The following is a 19,556-nucleotide window of genomic DNA, read 5'->3' on the forward strand; positions in this document are numbered from 1 at the left end:
TACGTTACAACCACATATTCACTATATTATGAAGTTTGTTCTAATACATGTGGGCAATTCTGCAATAGTGTGGGTACATTTTTGTCACTTTTATAATGCTGTAATTCCCAGAGTTTTGTAACTTTGATTAGAGTGTTTTGAAGTTTTAATATCCTTACATCTCGCCTTCTCCTTCAACTGAACGCACAAAATGTGCGCCTCAAAAAAGTTTCCTACTTGTTTTATACGTTATAGAGTAAAGACTTTTCTTCTTTTCAGAAATAAACTTCATCATTATTAACATTTGAATTTAACTTAAAATGAACAAACAATGCATTGAACATTTACCCACATTAATACTGCCAAAGTGAAAACCGGGCGTACATATGTACTAGCACAGAACTCTAGCCGAACATTTGTTAGTGATAATATTTAATGTTTTAGTTTCGAGATCTGACGCAAACTCATTCAGGACCCAAGTGTATAAACAAATGAACAACAAAAACACCATGAAAGGATAACGCACTGTGCCACATGTGCGACGTGGTAGCATATGTATAGTATTCAACCAGCGTATAGCGTATAGCTTTAGTATCATTTCTTTTTTTTCCCTTATTTCTGTCAAAATTCCATGAACAAAATGCTTGTTGCACTAAAACCAACTTCGACAAGCGAGACAATCTTGGCTTGGGTGCGGGTGATGTCGAACATGAATCTCGTGTCTTTGATGGAGGACCCCAGTATCCTTGTGAACCGTAGGTAAGAGTCACTGAAATGAAACAATGATAAACACATTCACGAAATGATATTTAAGGACTTGATAAACCAAAATAATCCTTTGAGCAATCCAATCGGTATGCAACATAGTATATTAATAAATCATTATCCAACTTTAAAATCATGAGTGCATTGAACCAACACGTTCTATACAATCACACACTTGATGCAATAATATAATTTCCATTCATTTATATAATATATAGGCCTATGCAATGTTACACGACAACATACTGTATTAAAACATTAATTGATACTAATTGATATAAGATCGATATTAAAAAGGTTGTATAAGAGAGGTCGGATTGCACAGATGTTCACGGAAGTTAATTGCAATTAATTAAAACATTTGACAGAATGATCTAGTTCACATAAGAGAAAAGAACGAAATAATCATAATCGAGACACGTGATCAATGACGGATCCAGGATTTTGGAGGGGGGTCTAGGATAACATAATCGTCTCACTTTGTTAGAAAAATATAAAACGAAAGAAGAGAACAATTTTACTGTAATTTGTAGAGCACAACGGTGCGAATGGGGATTTCGTTTCGTTCGTTAGATTGGTTTTGGAGGAGGGAGAAAGGGTCCCATCGAAGCTCAACAAAATATAATTATAATAATTTTAAAACATGTTAGAATTATATATATATATATAACTAAAAAAAAGAGGAGATGGATTTACATGTGGTGCTCGCCAAACACGTAGTGTAAACGACCGGTTGGACGATGAAAAATAAAATCTAGGGAATTAGTTACACTGTTAATAGATTTGTCTCGTTTCGTTCATAAGAATCAAGCAAATCTATTTGCTATCGTCTGATTCTGTATCTAGAAAGAATTGTTTGCAGTTAGTGTACTTTAAAAACAGGCTATATTTTATACTTAAATACAAACTGCTACTGTCAGCAATACAGAGGTAGTGGCTTGTGAAGTTACCTGCTCAATTACCTTACGTTATACTGGCAAAGTTTCGAACCTTGGACCTCTGGAATAGGTCATTTCTTCTTTCATCTTTCTAGGCGAATGCGCTCCCTCTGGATAAGTAAGAGATAATAAATCATTTACTTTCAAAATGATTTTCGACTTTTTAGTTAAACGGGGAGAATCTTTCGTTTCAGTTAAAATCTCCCCATGGCCATTATGCCTGAAGTTCACCATACCAATATTTGGCAAACTGCGTCCACGCAAAACAAACAAGGTTATCTTAGATCATCTGTGTGGTACTTACAACAGACTGTTGCAGTATTTCAGAGCCAAATTTTCGGACAATATGTGGAAATTGTAGCAATGTGGCATGAAACTTCCATATGCACCATTTCCTTCTGACCTTTGTCCTACCTGAACACCTCACACAAAAATCCTCACTTGATTTACATATTGGCGTTCTGCTCACCCATTTTTCGTACGAAAGCTTTGATTAAATATTTTGTCTTAATTTTATAATAAGAGAAAGTGAATCGGCTTCTACATAAAGGCAAAAGTATTCACATTTTATCAGCCACTATAATTCTTGTTCAGTGATCAGCAATCAATTTCACAGATCGACTGAATAAACTCAATGAAAATCACGCGCGCCGGATTGTGTTAGAGAAGACATGATGCTACATTTACTACGTTACTGCAACAGGTTATTGTTCTTGCAATAATATTACAACAAAAATAAAAGCGAACACCTGACTGACGTCAGTGACGCACAGATTTTGTGTAATATTTGCATAATAGTTTTATTCCACTTTTATTCGTTGATGTCCTTCCGTTATATTGGAGAGCGTTATAATATAAAACAGAGAAAATAATGGGGCTTGGCAAAACGATGCAAATATTACACCAAATGTTTTTGTGACTGATGTGACTAAAGTGTTCACTTTTTGTGGAAAGAAAGAGAGAAAGGGATGACACAGCTTCTTTGGCTATTCCAATTAATGTATCATTTTGCCTTTTACACCATAATATGGATTTAAATCCATGTTACATGTACCAAGAGCTGTAGACATGGTAGGGGTCATCAGCTTAACCCCCCCCCCCCCCCTCCGCTCCATATATTTAGGCCCATCGATAATAACTGTTCGTTTTGGCCAAAAAATTAATTTTCCCGGAGTAAACAACAATTTTCTCATACTTACCCATGGTTAATGAATCCATTTCTACATTCAAAGTTAGTCCCTGTTTTTTTTCTAAAAAGCTTGGTTTTATGTTATAATCTCTTAAGACATAATTTACAGAGTATAGCCATCTATGGAGCTCACGTGGTCTGATGACAAGCTCAGATATTAGAATAATAGCTATAACTGCCTTTTTTGTGGTAAAACAGATATATTATATTTCTGTGAGTTGTTTACTATGTTTTTATTGTGAAATATAGATCTCACACGAAGAGTTATTATCCCTTTAACGCCCACCCTTGTCGGCATCCTGGATTCCCCAGTGGCATGTAAGCATTCGCCCATTTAAAGGTGCGTGACCTAAAAGAGTTCATAAAATTGGTCAAATTGACGTCTCGCATATTGACTTCGATCTCAACATTTATAACAATCTACATAACACTCTTTAATAAACTCATTGCTTGTGTGAAAAAAGGATACAACCGCAATAATAACACGAGAAAATTCTGAAAGTTCAACGCCTCCCATCCAATTCTTTATCTAACCAGTACGTGTAAAGTCCGTCTTGCAATGGTGTCGCCACCTTATTATTAGCGCAGTGCACGTGACATTTGGCGCCGTAGTTTGAATACCTCAGATAAACGTTCTCATTCCAGGAGGACGCACAGCGTGGGGACAGAGGCTGTCGAGAAGGAGACCGACAAGAGATTTGGTAAGCAAAAAGGGTGGCCAAGAAAGTCGCCTTAAAGCCAGCTGCTGCCGACCTCGGTCCGTGCCTTCGGTCTCCCTCCGGCCCCCGTCGCTACCACGCCCACTGCTGACACTGATCAGCCTGCCATGTTCTGCGACGATGACGAGTTTTTCTTCTACCACGCCTTTCGAAAATCATCGTATTCTTCACCCGACACGAGCCACATCTTTTGCAAGTGAGTTTAGTTTTGTTTGGGTATTTTTGAAGTTGATAATGCATCGTAATATCGGTGATAATGAAATAGTAAAATATTATACCTGTTAACTTCAATACATTATTTTCAGTTATAATGCATTGTACTAGTGTCAGGACATCGTTAGACTTGGATCGACATTTTTCTTTAGCACAAGTGTTATTTTTTATTATCAAAATCCAAAAATGGCAATTTCAGATACTTCGCTAGGGGTAGCTGTAAATTTGGGAATGATTGCTACTTCTCACACGATATAACTGACAAAAAGGTAAATACCATATTAATTATGTTCAACACTTTTCAGTGACTGCGGTGTAATGCACCTTCTTTTAATCAGAAAACCAAACTTGGTATTCTTAACATATAATTTTCTTTTTTCTTTGTATGTAGCTTTTGATTATATCCCAAAGACTTTACAATCCCATGAGAATAATGATAAAAGCACTTAAAATGCTGAAGCTGCTTGAGCCTTATAAAAAGAAAATGTCTTTTACAATCATATGTAGAGTATCACTGAGTTTAACTCAACATTGATTGTTAGTTTTTACTACAAAAGATAAGCAGATTTTTTTATTTTATTTATTTATTTATTTATTTATTTATTTATTTATTTTATTTTTTTTTTTTTGTAAGTGAATGCATAATCATAAAGTTAAGAATATTGATTTGTTATTTATATATTTATATCATTTAGACTTTTAGCTGATTATTTTTGCTTTTAGCCTTGCAAAAATTACCTTCGAGATGGATCCTGTTCCTTTGGTGACAATTGCTGGTACAGGCACATTGGGTAAGCACTATCTGAATGGCATTTGAGCCCTTTTAATTTTTCTTGGTGAAACTTCAACAGGTAAAGGGTGAAGCAAAGCAGGCATGTTATGTGACCTTTATTGAGAAGTCATTGATTAATTGGCTAAATACAGGGACGCAGAGAGGCCGTCTTCTGGGTCTTCCGGAAGACGGTCAGCATTTTTCAAGTCGACGGGCATATTCTTTTTTCTATCGGAAGATTTGCAAATATATAACAAATATTTTTTAATAAGTTAAAGGTTCAACACGCGGTTGAAAGCGGTTTATTTGAACGGTAGCTGTAGAAAGGGGGGGGGGTAGAATTTCAAAGAACAAGCCTCGGAATTTTTCGATATACCAATGCACACTTTCTGAGTTCATAAGCAGTATTTCTCAAATATAATGAAGTCTATATATTTCACACAATAAGTCTTCTATTTGAAATAATATTCCCGACTTGGGAGAGTTTGTTTTGAGGGGAAATTATGCCAAAATAAGGTATTTGAAATTAGACATTAGTTGCAAACACATGCATATTTCACTGGATTTCATTTTTCTAAATTTGTGAATGTACAAGTAATTATATGAAAATAACTTTAATCAAACACTTTCTTTTATTCACTTAGCATTTTATTCAATATATTTTGATAGCATAAAAGCATCTTCAGTTTTGTGCTCTTAAATCTAAAAGAGAAAATTTTTATTTGCCAGTTATGATAACTTTTTTCACATTTCCATCAATTTTGGAAAATTTTTGTATTTCTTTGAAATTTTCCAAAATACGAATGTCTGACAAATTTGTTTGCAGCGTCTTTTAGTCTTTTAGAATGTGTTGCACGGCCTCGGTACAGAGATGAGCATCACTTCCGACCAGTTTATAACTCGAAGCAATCTAATTTGCATATAAGAGAAAAATGCACCTTTTCTCTTGGTTTTGAGTTGTGTACACATTTTCCATTGTCCTCAGAAGAACTGTCCCCTTACCCTTACTCCCGTCATTTTTTCCAGCCACTTCAGTCGTTAGAGCTGGAAGTAACGAGGCGTCGAGATGTCCATTTGTAATGGCTGAATATTTATATGTGGAATAAATCATAAAATTTTACATGTTAACAGGGGCGCCCAATTTTATACCTCATAAATGTATACGTAACGAGTATGGGAATTGATCATAAAATTTAATATTCAAACAGATGAAATAATTTTAAACACACCATGAGAAAATGTATTTGATTGAGTGTTCCCTTGAATATATTCTTTTTGTGCTATTTATATACTAAGAATTTAGAACAAAATTATGAAATCAAGATTGGATAAAATATCGAATACTTATATTGGGACAGGTCATGCATTGATGCATAAAGGTCACCTTTGATAAACACAGATTTAAAAATTAACTATTATTTAATACCTCCTGTCTTTCTTTTAAGGATAACAACTCTTCATGTGAGATTCATATTTCACAATTAAAACAATGTTAACAACTTACATTCTTTTTAACTACCTAACGGCTGATATCACAATTATTCTGGAATCTTTGCTTTCCATCAGACCACATCACCTTCATAGATGACTATAATCTGTAATCATCTCTTAAGAGATTATAAGAAGTAACCAAATTTTTATAAAAAAAAAAAAAAAAACAGGACTAACTGTGAATGGCCGAATGGATTCATTAACCATTGGTTTGTATGGGGAAATGGTGTTATCCCCAGGTAAATCCATTTTGGCAAAAATGAACAGTTGGTTTTTCCTTCAAAGTCTTGTTTCACCAAAGAGGTAGCGTAAGGAAAGTCGGCTGTGGTTTCAATAATTAAAATAGAATAAGAAACGATGACTCCAAAATAACATATGAGCAATGTCTCTTGGGGCATCTTGGATACATTTGACAATTGACTACAAGGATTACTTTTTTTCATAAATCTGCATATTAGCGAGTCGAAACACGTTTGAAAATAAATAAATTTCTGTGTGTGTGTGTATGTTTTGGAGCTCATGCAGGGAATGGCATGGGGCGGTAGGGGATGAGCCAACAAAAATAATTTGTAAGACTGTCAGAAAATATCTCTGGACCTGCCCCTGAAATATAATGAAGAAAATTTAAACTTTGAATTTGAATTACATTGTGTTTGGATGGTTTTTCTAGGGCAGAGCAGGTCAGCAAGGAGAAAGAAGAAAAGGAAGAAAAGCGAAAAAAGGAACTAGAAGAGCTGAAGGAACATAATGCTAGGCTACTTAAAGTAAGTCTGAGTTTGAAAACACTGTTTTGTTTCATTAAGTTCACCTTGTTTTGATTTATAAAAATTACGTACATCTTTAATAATGAACATAGCATATGGGTGAATTTATGTTTGAATGTTTCACTAATGTTTTTAATTCTTTATCTTGTGTATTTTAAACAAATTTGTTGCAGCTGTTTTACTTTTATATTATACTTTTTCCTTGGTGTATTTTTACTTTAATTATTTTTTCAATTTGATAATGCAATCTGAAAATTGTAATGAGCTTTTTAGAAGAGAATCACTGCTTTTAGCTCCATCTATATTCAGTTTGTTGTATGTCACCACATTTACTATACTAGTACATATATTTATAACAGGAACAAATAGCTGAGAAAGAGAGATTACGTTCTATCCAACCATTTGAATTCCGAGAGCCAAAACCAAAGTCAAAGTTGACCTTAGAAAAAGCTTTATCAAAACTGGAGGTCATCAAAAATGAGGTGAGGCACAGATAAAAGACAGGTAAAGTATGTATTGGCATGAGTTTTGTTACAATGTATAAGCAAAATGCCCCGAGAATTATTAAATCAAACATAATCCAGTAAACAAAGAACATTTTTCTCTTATTTAGTCATTAAACTTATTTTAGCATTTGAAAAAAGATTTTTTAGCAATCCACGCTCCTTTCATATGTAAGATTAACATCAAGAGCACGTGTCGCTTCAGGCTTACAACAAAGTTACCATTTTACTACATTTCTGTCTCAGGTAGCTGATCAACTTAAGGAGGAAGAACAGGAAAAAGAAGAACGGAAGAGGAAGAAAGAGAGAGGAGAACTTGAAGAAAACATAGAGGATGTGGAATGGAAAGATTTTTGTGGTCAGTTGCCCTCAGTCGTATTTATTTACTGTTTTTTTTTAAGTATAGCATTTAATTTTGTAAATAAGGTATCTTAATGCTCTGCTCTTTATGTCCTTTCATTTTTTGTTCATATATTAGGCTTCCCTTAACACATCTTTGCAAAGTTTTTTTTTATGTATTATCTTCTGAAAGAAGCTGTACAACAAATTATTTTCTGAAGTGCCTTTGTACTGGCTTCAAATTTTTCCGGCATAAAACCCCAGATTTTCTCAACACCAAGCATTCATCTACAGCAGAAAGAATACACCACACCACCAACTTGGAAATTCTCATCATTGCTGCAGCCATGCTGAAACACATGCTACATCATATGGATGGCAGACAAACACTGAAAAGATTTTTACAGCATGGACTTAATCTGCTATCGCAACTTGGCCATAGTGAATAACGAGACATTGGGCGATATGGTGCCAATAGTGAGCCACTCAAATGATAATCATTGATGATTGGAGGCCACTTACAACTGCACAGTTCCTTGGCAGGGACTGCCCACCCAAGCCGAATGTGACTGTGGGAGAAATCTTTGGTTTGTCTACCAGCTAGGGCCATATGAGCAGACCATTGTCAGGCCAGAGGACTGAGGAGTGAGCTGCTTCACCACTCACCCGGATATTCAAACTCAGCTGGCCAGAGCAGCAGATCTCCTGCAGGGCTTGGCCATCCAAATTTACAGAATGGACACCCATGTCTCACAAGGCCGAGCCCACTTGGCCATGATCATCCACAATGCCATGACTGGAACCCTACTATATCCCTAAGGAGAGAGGACACCCCAAGCCCAGCACCCAGAAGAAGTGCCAGAAGACTGGTGTACTCATCAGACTCTGACTGGGATGCAGAGGACAACCCACCTAGAGTCCCCTATAAACATCCAGTCGGAGCCAGTGAGGATCCAGAGTCTGCAGGATGACGAATTCCAAGAGCCCTATAAACACAAATCAATATCTCCAACGACCAACATCTTTCCTGCCAGTGTGGAGGATGAGCTTCCAGACCTCAGTTAAAATCTCCAGAATGGACAATGTGAATTTAATACATGTATGAGTCAAATTCAAGTAATTTTGAATATGATTATTTTTCCCCTCGACCCCCACTGCATTACAAGCCTAGCTTTTTGAGGGAAATAAAACCTTTTACTTAGTTTAATATTTCTTTTTCTTTTTTAATGATTAATTTGGCTGGCCAAATTCTTCGAAGACCAAAGGTTATTTAACATGGTAGTGTTAAAGGTGTAAACATAAAAAAGTAAATAATGCATTTTTGCAATAACTCGATAAGTAATTATAATAGCATTTTGGATTTGAGTCTTATCTTGTCAAGCATGTGCAAGCAATGACCAAATATAATAACCTTCCAATCTCAATTAAAAAGTAGCTGAGGCATGTTTAATTAAAAAACCTGGTAGTGGTAAGCAAAGGTTTCGCTTTAATTGCAAGTAAAATAGACGTGTAACAGAGCCATAGAAAGGAGCAACTGATGGTAGACGGGGCAGGGGACATCATGGTCACATCTTCAACTCGGTGTAGTCTGTGTGAGCAGAATAAAATACCTTTCACAAGAAAAAGATAGTTGTTGGTAACTATATCATTTGATATTACCAGGAACCTTTCATCAGCAGATAATGCACAGTATAAATACACAATTTTTTGCATTCTCCAGAATTTGATGAAATCTGCCACAATTTCCGCAAGTTTGTCAACCAGTATGACCTCACGGACTGGTCAGTGGATGACCACATCAAGTTGATCTCAGCATTCAACATAAGTGACCAGACAGAATGCCAGGAGTACTACCATCCTCTCACCTTTGTGATGGGCCCTCTATTCCGGCTGTGGCGGCCCTCCCCGCAGGCCTGGGCCAGGCTATGCCTGGCCATAGTTGACTTACTGAAGGAGTGGGTTGACATGGAGGAGGTGATTCAGGCCTGGAATGCCGCTCTGGATGACTGTGAGATTGAAGGTAAACTTTAAAAGTGCGATGTATAAAAAGGTGCATAAGATGTAATAATAAAGTTTGTGACATGAAAATATATAATGAATATAAGTAATATACTAATAAATAATAATAATATTAAAATAAAAGATTTTTGCAATTGTCCTTATAAGTACATTTTAATAGTATTATTATTTTATATGTTTGTACTACAAACATCAATAATTGTGTAACTTTGGGGATTTCAGTTTTTTTTTTTTTTATTTAATGAATTTGGCCCTTGAACTTAGATTGATAATGATAATTGTATTTTTAGATGAAAATTATGAGCCAGATTCTGAGGAGAGTGAAAGTGATGAAGATTTCACAGAAGATGAAGAAAACGAGGTACCTTTGCCTAATAAGTTCTATTTCTTAATTAGGCATCTTCATTATATTAACTATACATCAGTGATATCTTTGGAGAAGATGCTTTGGCACTTTTTTGAAAAATCATGATAACAAACTGAATTTGCCAGTAGAGGTCTTGTTTTTTTAGATATTTCTGAAAAACGTACATTTTCTAAAATTTTCTAAACCATTTTAATTATTAAAATATTAAAATATGAATATTAAAATATATATAGTCATTTTAAGATATTAAAATATTTAAAATATATATATCATTATTAAAATATATATAGTCAGTAGTATTTATTTATTTATTTATTTATTTATTTATTTATTTATTTATTTGCAGCGCGTGGTGATTGAAGAGATTGGTGATCTGTGTGTCTATTTGCAGGAGATGGTGAAACTAGAAATAGAGGACCTGTCAGCAGCAGCCAATCTGACCTTGGAAGAGGTTATCCAGAGCCTGCCTCATGACATAGTAGAGCCACACATCATGGACCCAGATCAGGAAGATGAAGACAGTTGGTTCACAGCTCTAACTGAGGTAGAATACAAGGAGAACGACTCTGAGGGTGAGTAGAATGCATGCAAACAAACATACACACACACACACACACACACCAGGGCACTTTTTCGGACACTCTAAGTGACAAAAAGATGAATTAGCAGAAATAACCAAGGAAATGCAGTATAGCCTACTGCAATTCTACTTCAAAATTTACATAGGGTTGTACAGAGGAGGAGCATTAATGCAGTAGATTAGCAGCATGATAGAAGCATGTTTCAAATATGCTAATGAGCTCCCTACTCGAAGCAGCTTTGAGGCATGTTTGCAGTATGATTGCAGTAGTCTACTGCGCTGGAGTATCTACTGCGTTTTCTTGCGGGTAGACCAATACTTTCATTGGGAATGAACTCTAAGTGACAAATAGATGAATTAGCAGAAATAACCAAGAAAATCGAGTTGAGCTTCTATATTGCTGTTACTGAATCTTGTTCAATTCCTTAAGATTGTCAGTCATATTTGATGACAGTTTGTTTGAATTAGTGTCAAGCAATCAGAAATATATACCAAATCTGCAGTTGGTTTTATATTAATTATACAAAACAGATTTAGATTATGAGCCAGAGGAGAGCGAGGGTGATGATGAAGAAACCATTGCTCAAGAGGAAGCTGAAGCTGATGAGGTATTTTTTGGCATAATTTGTTACATTTATATAATTAAAATGGTTAAAAAGATCAGCAAACCTGGTCACACAGTTCAGCATAAATTATGTAAATGTATCTGCATATAGCTAATAAGTGACCTGTGTATCTCTACAAATATTGCGCTTTCTCAAATTGTACAAAAAACGCCCTCAATTGACACAACTACCACTGTCCTCAAGTTCTTCTCTGTTCCTCTCTCTGCAGGCTGCTGTCAAGGAGGAGCTCCAAGACCTGGAAGCCATGGCCAAGATGTCCAAAGAAGAGCTACTGAGTAGTCTGCCACCAGAAGTTCTCCAGCCTCCTGATGCTGAATCAGAAGACGATGAAGAGGAGGAGGAGGAGGAGGAAGAAGATGAGGATGAAGGAGTGGCAGGGGATATGGCTGAGGATGAGGATCAGGAGGAGGAGGAAGTGGATGATGGGATAGGTGAGGAGGAGGAGGAGGAATACTGGGCAGTTGCACTGGCCACTGACAGGGAACTGTATGATGAAGATGATTTGGAAGGTAAAAAACATTTCTTTTACCTTGGACCTAAATAGAGACTCTAGTTAGGTCCAAGCTTTTACTCAGAGACTAGTAATTCTGATACATTTATCCTTTGTGAAAGAAGTAGTTTAATTCAGCTTAATTCAAAAAGTTCAAGAATTAACCCAAGCAGTCACAATTTGGCTGTCTGCTGTACTTTGGAGAAAAAAAATTTTTCCAGGACTCCACTGTGAGTGTAGAGTGCAGATTCTCAATTATTTCCACTGTCAGTGACTGTAATAGCACATTTGGGTGCCTTGGCCAAGGCATGAGTATACATATCAATACTTGACAACATGTTCTGATTTTAGATAAAGACTATGAGCCAGCAGAGGAGGAAGGTACCACAGATGAAGATAGCACATCTGCAGAAACAGATGAGGTTTACTGTCACATGTTTCTCTGTTATATAGGAAGTGATTTGTTTTTAAGAATATTTATCTTAATTTCTCTTTAATTGCCAATTGAATAAACAATTGATAAATAATTAAGCAAACTTATTGAAAATTTTAAGAATAGTTAACTGTGTTTTTTTTTAATGTATCATCAATGTGTGCTGTGGTTTAATCAATTAATTCAGGTATAGGTGATGCTTTACTCTTCATTATGTTTCAACATTTTGGGTATGAAAAGATCATGAGTGAAAGTTTTCTGGATTATGCATTTTTTTCATATGGTCATATGCCAGGAGAAATTGTTATCAGGAATTTCATTTTTTACAACTTTCACCCACGGAACATTGCCTTTTTTAAATGTTTTACAGTCTCTGATATTTTCTTAACAGACTTTTTTTAATACTGAAAGGAATCCCTAAGAAGAGAACTGAAAGAATTGGAAGAAATGGCAGAAATACCATTTGAGGAATTTGTCTCATCACTGCCACCAGAAATCCTCAGAAATTATGGGATAGAAATGGAGGATATCCCAATACCTGCCAGCAGTAGTCCAGACACAGATACCAATAATAATGATGAAGGCATAAAAAAAGGTAAAAACCATTTGCCAAAGTGAGAATTTGTCAATTAGTTATATTTTTTAATGTATATTTATTAAAATAACAGTAAATGAAACCAAAACTGAATTACACTATGTGCCAGGATGGCATTATTCCTACTTATTTTTAGAAATATTTCAACTATCATCATAGGAGATATTACCTTCAACAATTAATCAATTCCATGTTTATTTGCAGAAGCTGAAGAGACCCAGGAAGATGATGCTCAAAATTCTGAGAAGAAAGACGAAGAGAAGACTTTTGAAGACGATAAACATGAGCAAACTATTCCTGATAATGACACTGAGGAAACAGAGCCAGAAAAGCCTGGTTCAGAGGTTTATCTCAAGAATTTAAATATTTTATTTGAAAAGGGATTTTCTTAAAAAATGTTTACACTTCATGGAAACTATAATGAAAACCAACTATTGTGATACTTTTCCAAAATGTGCAGGTACCAGAATTGGTAACAAAATCAGTTGTGAGCTATAAGTCCAGCTAAAAGTCCATTGCAATATGTCACTGCCCCCCCTCCCCCACTGCCCTTGGGCTTTAAGTCTTCCCCTTGGGAGTTCATGTGTATTCACAGTATTGACCCATTATATGCATTTCAGTGATGTTTTCAGAATGAAACCGAACAATCAAAGTTGGAAGTCAGTCTTGATGTTCCTGAACCTCGAAGGAAATCTGCACCATTACTTGCAATGTTGATGGCCAAAAAATGTAAGCTACATGATTTTAAATTGAAAGATCTAAATTAGTTTTTATTGTACCACCATTACATACAGTTAGTCATGGCATATATCCTCTCAATAAAACTTGTCTTGCATCTCTTCTGATAGAAAAATGGCTAATAACCCAACAGCAAGCAAAAGCTGATTTAAAACTGTAAATTAATGCATTTCTTTTCACCAATACTACGTACCGCTATACTTTCAGACACAGATGCTGAGGTATTCATAGGGGGTCTCCTGGCTGGCCTGTTACAACTGAACCACCCAGACTGGGGGAATAAGGAAGTGGCTCATCTGTTTCAGAAGCTGGAGGAGGGAGGGTATAATTGCATAGACAGGGCTCGGGCTTTGCTGGGGATGTCCATGTACTTGTCTGTGGATGAAATGGCTCAGGTATGTGGCAGTTGGTGTGTTCATTTCAGAAGAAAACTCGCAAACAATTTTACAATGAAGAAAAAGTCGGGCCTTTTTAGTAATGGTCCTCTTTGTGAATTGTCATATGTATAGTCGAGACTGCCACAGGCAGCAAGTGCAATGCCAGTTGGTGAGTCCCCGGCTGTGCACAATCATGGACATGATCTCTGGAAGGAGAACAGGGATAATTAGTATATGCATGGCTCTCAGCCAGAGAGGAGTCGTGTTCCTTCTTGACTTTTTCAAATAATGTTTTTTAGGAAGTATATGAGATGATACCCTTTGGTATTTTTTCAAGGGAGTATAAATGTTCATTTTGGCCAAAAAAAAAAAATGAATATTTTGGGGGTATCCTTTTTCCCATACTAAACATTGGTTCATGAATCCATACCAATTAACATTCAAAGTTAGTCCCTAGTTTTTTTTTCTTAATAATACCTTGTAAGGGATTATTAAGACTGGACCTTAGTCATTAGCTGGTTTTTTCTTTACAATAATTGACGGATTAAAGGATTAAATTAAAATTGACTCATTTATTTCAGTTTGTGAATGAATATGTAAAGTTAACCTATGGGATCCGGGACCCCTATGAGTGCCGCTGTAAGACACCAGAGTGTACGTGTGATATGGAGGTGGACTGGGAATATTCCACTGATGTCTTCAAGGAGTTGGCGGATATGGCAGGCTGGGACAGAGAAAACAAGATACTCTTTTTCCAGGTAACTTTAGGAAGAACAGGTGCAGTGTCATATAAGTGATTGGAAATGTTTTGACTGAGAAGTTTTAACATCTTTCAAGTCATTTTGTGATTGTTTTAGCCAAAATATTGAATTCTTTTTAAATTGGCTGAAGCATTATCAAACTACATTTTTGGAAAGAACAAATAAAACATTAAAAAGGTTTAGGTTCTGCACATATCCAACAGAATTGCATCACAGCCAACACAATCAAACAAGTTTTGTTGTGCAAATGTTATAACAAAAAAAATATATATATTTATATTGCAGGAAGTTTGATTTAAATATAACTGATCACCAGTGATAAGTATCTATCAGTTTTAAGATATTCACCATCAAGTTAAATATAAATATCTTGACTGGCAACCTTACAGAAAGCCTCGTACCAGCTCTGGCATACAGACTGCCTGAGTAGTGCCCTGGAGAAGTACGGCCTACTGGACAGGTCCAGGGGTGATATGGACGAGGAGGCGGTCAGGGCTATACTTAAAGGTTGCACTCCTCTGCCGTATACAATGGAGTACATCCTCAAGTACTACGGAGACGAGCCTGGACTGGTGCAGGAACTGATGAAACATATTCCAGAGTCTGAGGCCAAGCCTAAGGTAGGTACTAAATTTTCTTTTGTATGGATTTATCTTGGATTTTGTTTTGTTTATTTTCTCTCCCCTACAATACATTTTGTAAGTTTTGAATGAGCGGAGTTTCATCAACCAACTGATTTTTAATCCCAAATATCTACTTGAACAAATACAACTTGTTAATAGGTGAGAAGGAAATTTGCTTTGCCAGTATAGGTAATTGTTGTTGTTCAATTTTTGTCAATATAAGGGCACATTCCCAGAGATTTAGATCGATCCAACTAGATCGACCTAACTTCGTGGGGGTTCACGCTAAATAGCTGTCAGCCGAGCACACACTATAGTTAATTACCTCCTTACAGCTTTTAGTAGGCGGGACAGGTGCTTAAGCCGGCTAAGCTGACAGTAAACTAGTGAGTCTCCCCACAGGGATAGATCAATCTAAAATCTGTGGGAATGTGGTCTCAGTTATGGTATAAAATGAAGCTAACTAGGCTGCACAGATAAATCAATTATGAATTGATACATCAGTTTGACTTATTATATTATATTATATTATATTATATTATATTATATTATATTAGCAGTCCTCTGGGAACACTGGCTCCCACTGTGCAGGCAGGTCAGGTAACTGTAAGAACTCGGCCAAGAAGATGTGTGAAAATGGGATGTGTAGTAAGTAAGTAAACTCTGACAGGTGAAAAATAAAAGCAAAAGATAATTGGGCAGTGTTTAGTAAGAGCTTTTTTACAACAGGTGAAGGTATCATGTCATTTGTGATACTAAAGCTGTTCATTTAATATACGAAAACTGTGACGTTTTCTTCTAAGATTCTTAAAAGTATATCACATATCCATGTTACCTTGTAGTAAATGAATGAATTTATCAAGGAAAATAGTCCTGTTGTGTTGGAAGAGTTGAAAGTGGAAAGAGGTAGCATATATTAAAATAAATGATGTAAATGTCTTTGTTTTCCTCTCTTTCAGGTGCTGCAGACATTCCAAACGCATGTGTGAAATTCATGGCCACAATTTGGGCTTTGAGGATGGAGTCGGCCATATTGACATCCCCAACCACCACCGCTACGTGTCCGTGAAACCTTTTCTCCACATCTTGTCTAATGCAGATTGGGGGGAGGCCCTGCAGAAGAAAGGCGAACAGGGCTACAGAAATATTAAGTTTGGGCCGGATGTGGATCTGAAGGACCACCATATTGAGCTTTTGGCTTCCAAGTGTCCCAAGTTGGAAGTGCTAGAGATGGGCTCCTCTGACACAGGTGAGATATTGAAGGAAGAGTTGTTTCATGCCCACCAGTCCTTGTGCCAAGGATTGGAATATATCCATTTTATGTATAATGGAGAATTCAGACAATTGTTACTGGGCATTTTTTTTAACTGGAGGAACTCCAAATGTGAGCAACATTCTTGAGGTAAAAGCAGCAGCCCATGCCTTGATAGCTAGCAAATTCAAAATAAGTTAAACCACTGACAATATTGGTTGTGGATGAGAAGAAGTTACACTTGTTGAATGATACTCAGATGGGATAAGAGATTGTTCATTAATTTTCAAAATTTGACTTCTAATAAATAGCACTGTAATATTTAACAATATTTGTATACATTGGACTTTCAATGACAGTCTTAATTCAGGCTGTATGGAAAAGGCGATTCTAGGACAATCCCCCCCCCCCCCCCCCCGGACAATTCCCCCCCACCCTCCGGACTATTCCCCCCGGCCAATTCCCCCCCCCAGGACAATTCCCCCTGGACGATTCCCCCCCCCCCAAGAAATATCTATTTATACACAAATATAACGTAAAAAGTGTAAATTTCAAAACATTTCATTCATTTTATTAATATTTTAGTGTGATAATGCAACTTCATCATGAAACAAATTATTTTATAACAAAGTCCTTTTTCATTTAGTACTAGTACAGAAAGTTTTATTAAACATTTAATCAAAGTATAACCACCTATCCTTCAGGTAAAGGTTGGGTAAACAGATAAACAGATATTTTATGAATATTTTATTGTGGTGGGTAGTGGTCAAGCAATTAAAAGTGACATATAATCAAAGGGATGCCTGGATAAGCGAGAAAATCTGTTTACCCCACCTCTCCCTAGAGATGCACCTTGATTCAAGACTTAATCAAGGGGGGGGACAGTAATTAAGCAATTATAATTTAACTTTTAAAAAAGTAACAGATAATTTATCAAAGGGTCACCTGGATGAGTGAGATCATCTGTTTATCCCACCTTAACTAGAGATGTACTTTGATCAGATTTTAAACAAAATGTTCTGTACTTATATCACTTAAAGTTTCTGTACTTGTACTACATGAAAATAATTTAATGAATATTATCTATCCTCGAGTTGCTTCATCAAACTGAGAAATATTCATAAAATGGATGAAAAGATTTGAACTTTGTACTCTTTACTTTATATTTTGTATATAAATATATATTCTTTTTTTTTTTTTTTTTTTTGGGGGGGGGGAATCGTCCGGGGGGGAAATGTCCTGGGGGGGGGAATTGTCCAAAGGGGGGAATAGTCCGGGGGGGAATTGTCCTGTTACCAGAAAAGGCTAGTATTTTGTAGATGACACTGAGGAAATGGTAACTCTGAACAAGTAATTTTGATTTCATTTATCAAAGACAAGTAAAAATGCTGAAGTTTATTTTATATTTACTTGCTATCTTCATTTAAGGGTCAGGGGCCAGAGTAAGTGACCGGGCAATAAAATGCCTAGCTGACCGGTGTCCTAAACTGAGGAAGCTAAAATTGGAATCGTTCACCAGCATCAGTGATGAACCCCTTCAGAGGCTCTTCAAGATGTGCTCAAACTTGGAGTGCTTTGAGGTGAGATCTGTTTTAAAAATTTACGAGAAATTAGATCAGGAATATAACCTTCAAAGTTTGTATTTCATAGTAACTCACTTTTTTTCTGAAAGCAATGGATCAGTTTAAGGAGTCGGGCTCTATTAATTTTGCTGCTAATAGAGAATTGTATTTTAAATTAGTTTTAAAGATGACAAATTTAAGACTGATTTTATAAGATGAAATTCTTCAAGGAAAAATTAATCTTATTGCAATTTTGTATCGATTTATTTTTAGATAAGCGGCAACGACAAAGTATGTGGGAGGCTGACAGAAAAGTTGGTAAAACAGCTGTTTAACAAAAAACTTCTCCCAAAACTCCGCTTCCTGAGTTTGCAGGATCAGCTGAACATTAGTCCGGATGTGATATTTAGACTCCGGAGATGCAGAACCAATGTTAAAATCATACACTCGCAATAACTTCAATATTTGCAATCCTTTTTCAACGAGAACTCTCACAGACGCACTTTATTTCAATTTTGTGACTTAAAAAAGAATATTTTGAAAATGTCACCATGTATAATCAGCAATGTATGTACTATTTATACTGATATATAATGATATTTATAACAAATGATTATTGCTATTTACTCACATATAATACATCGTTTTGCATTGACCTTGTCTCGTACTACAGTGGATAGTCTTTCTTAGCAATTGATGAGACATGCACTATTTATATTACCTTATAGAACACATGCAAAAAATAAAAAAAACGTTTCTTCAACGTGTCTTTCCATGGTTGTACATGAATCTAAAGCAAAACTAAAGTTGTTATTTTGAACTGGGGTTTGGTTTGACTTAACGAAGTCGGGCGTGTTACGAAAAACGAACTTCCCCCGCTTCACTTATTGCGCAACACCAAATCCGTTCTTGTTTGTTTCACTAAGATTTGTTTGAACAGACTCCATATATGAACAAATAATGTAAACACTTTCAAGCATGTCCTTTTATTTATGCAGGAAAATTGTATTCAATCTCAAACACGTTACTCGCCCCCGAGACACGATTCTCAGTAATCAGAAAATCGTTTTATGGTTGCCCAGCTTGATCTCACCGCCAGTCACGCATGCAGACCGGTATTCAAAGCCTTTTAAAGTGAAGTTGATATTTGCACTATACAGTCTGTTTCTCAACTACTGCTATTCACGTAACTGGTAGGATAATTGGATAATTGATTTTAATTTTTAATGGAACTTAAACGAGGGCGACCCCCCCCCCCCCCCCAAAAAAAAAAAAAAAAAAAAAAAAAAAAAAAAAAAAAAAAAAAAAAAAAAAAAACTAACCAAGGATACATCAACATCAATTCTTCAGTACTAGGCAAAGTCACAAGGTTTTGTTGCAATGTCACCGCAATTCGTGTGCCTCCCTTTAATCCGATTACTTTTGGGATATGTGCAAGATTCAAAATGAAATGAACAAACA

General features: G+C 36.0%; 1 protein-coding gene and 1 long non-coding RNA gene across 4 annotated transcripts; one reads left to right on the plus strand and one right to left on the minus strand.

Moving 5' to 3' along the window:
- Positions 1 to 2,119, minus strand: LOC106179491 (uncharacterized). The gene is made up of 3 exons (XR_001240046.2): positions 1,987 to 2,119; positions 1,695 to 1,792; positions 1 to 748 (listed from the first exon to the last, which is right to left on the minus strand). It is a non-coding gene; the product is annotated as an uncharacterized LOC106179491 (long non-coding RNA).
- A 1,348-nt stretch (positions 2,120 to 3,467) lies between these two features.
- Positions 3,468 to 18,705, plus strand: LOC106179496 (uncharacterized). 3 transcript variants are annotated; one of them, XM_087009024.1, is made up of 22 exons: positions 3,468 to 3,786; positions 4,003 to 4,072; positions 4,527 to 4,594; positions 6,737 to 6,830; positions 7,190 to 7,312; positions 7,580 to 7,691; positions 9,393 to 9,692; positions 9,982 to 10,052; positions 10,405 to 10,630; positions 11,170 to 11,246; positions 11,473 to 11,773; positions 12,106 to 12,176; positions 12,599 to 12,782; positions 12,987 to 13,126; positions 13,415 to 13,511; positions 13,728 to 13,915; positions 14,479 to 14,655; positions 15,048 to 15,278; positions 15,839 to 15,933; positions 16,241 to 16,530; positions 17,962 to 18,113; positions 18,369 to 18,705. In XM_087009024.1, exons 1-22 carry the CDS (start codon positions 3,698 to 3,700, stop codon positions 18,549 to 18,551), a joined length of 3,339 nt encoding a protein of 1,112 aa, XP_086865150.1. In that variant the 5' UTR covers positions 3,468 to 3,697; the 3' UTR covers positions 18,552 to 18,705. The 3 variants fall into 3 exon arrangements, with proteins under 3 accessions (XP_086865150.1, XP_013418608.2, XP_086865151.1); XM_013563154.2 differs by having other exon boundaries at positions 15,842 to 15,933; XM_087009025.1 differs by having other exon boundaries at positions 3,469 to 3,786; positions 10,450 to 10,630.
- The last annotated feature ends 851 nt before the right edge of the window (positions 18,706 to 19,556 follow it).

Source organism: Lingula anatina, chromosome 3 (assembly GCF_051362555.1).
Source record: "Lingula anatina isolate TDL-2025a chromosome 3, LinAna3.0, whole genome shotgun sequence".
In the NCBI taxonomy this organism is placed as follows: Eukaryota; Metazoa; Brachiopoda; class Lingulata; order Lingulida; family Lingulidae; genus Lingula; species Lingula anatina.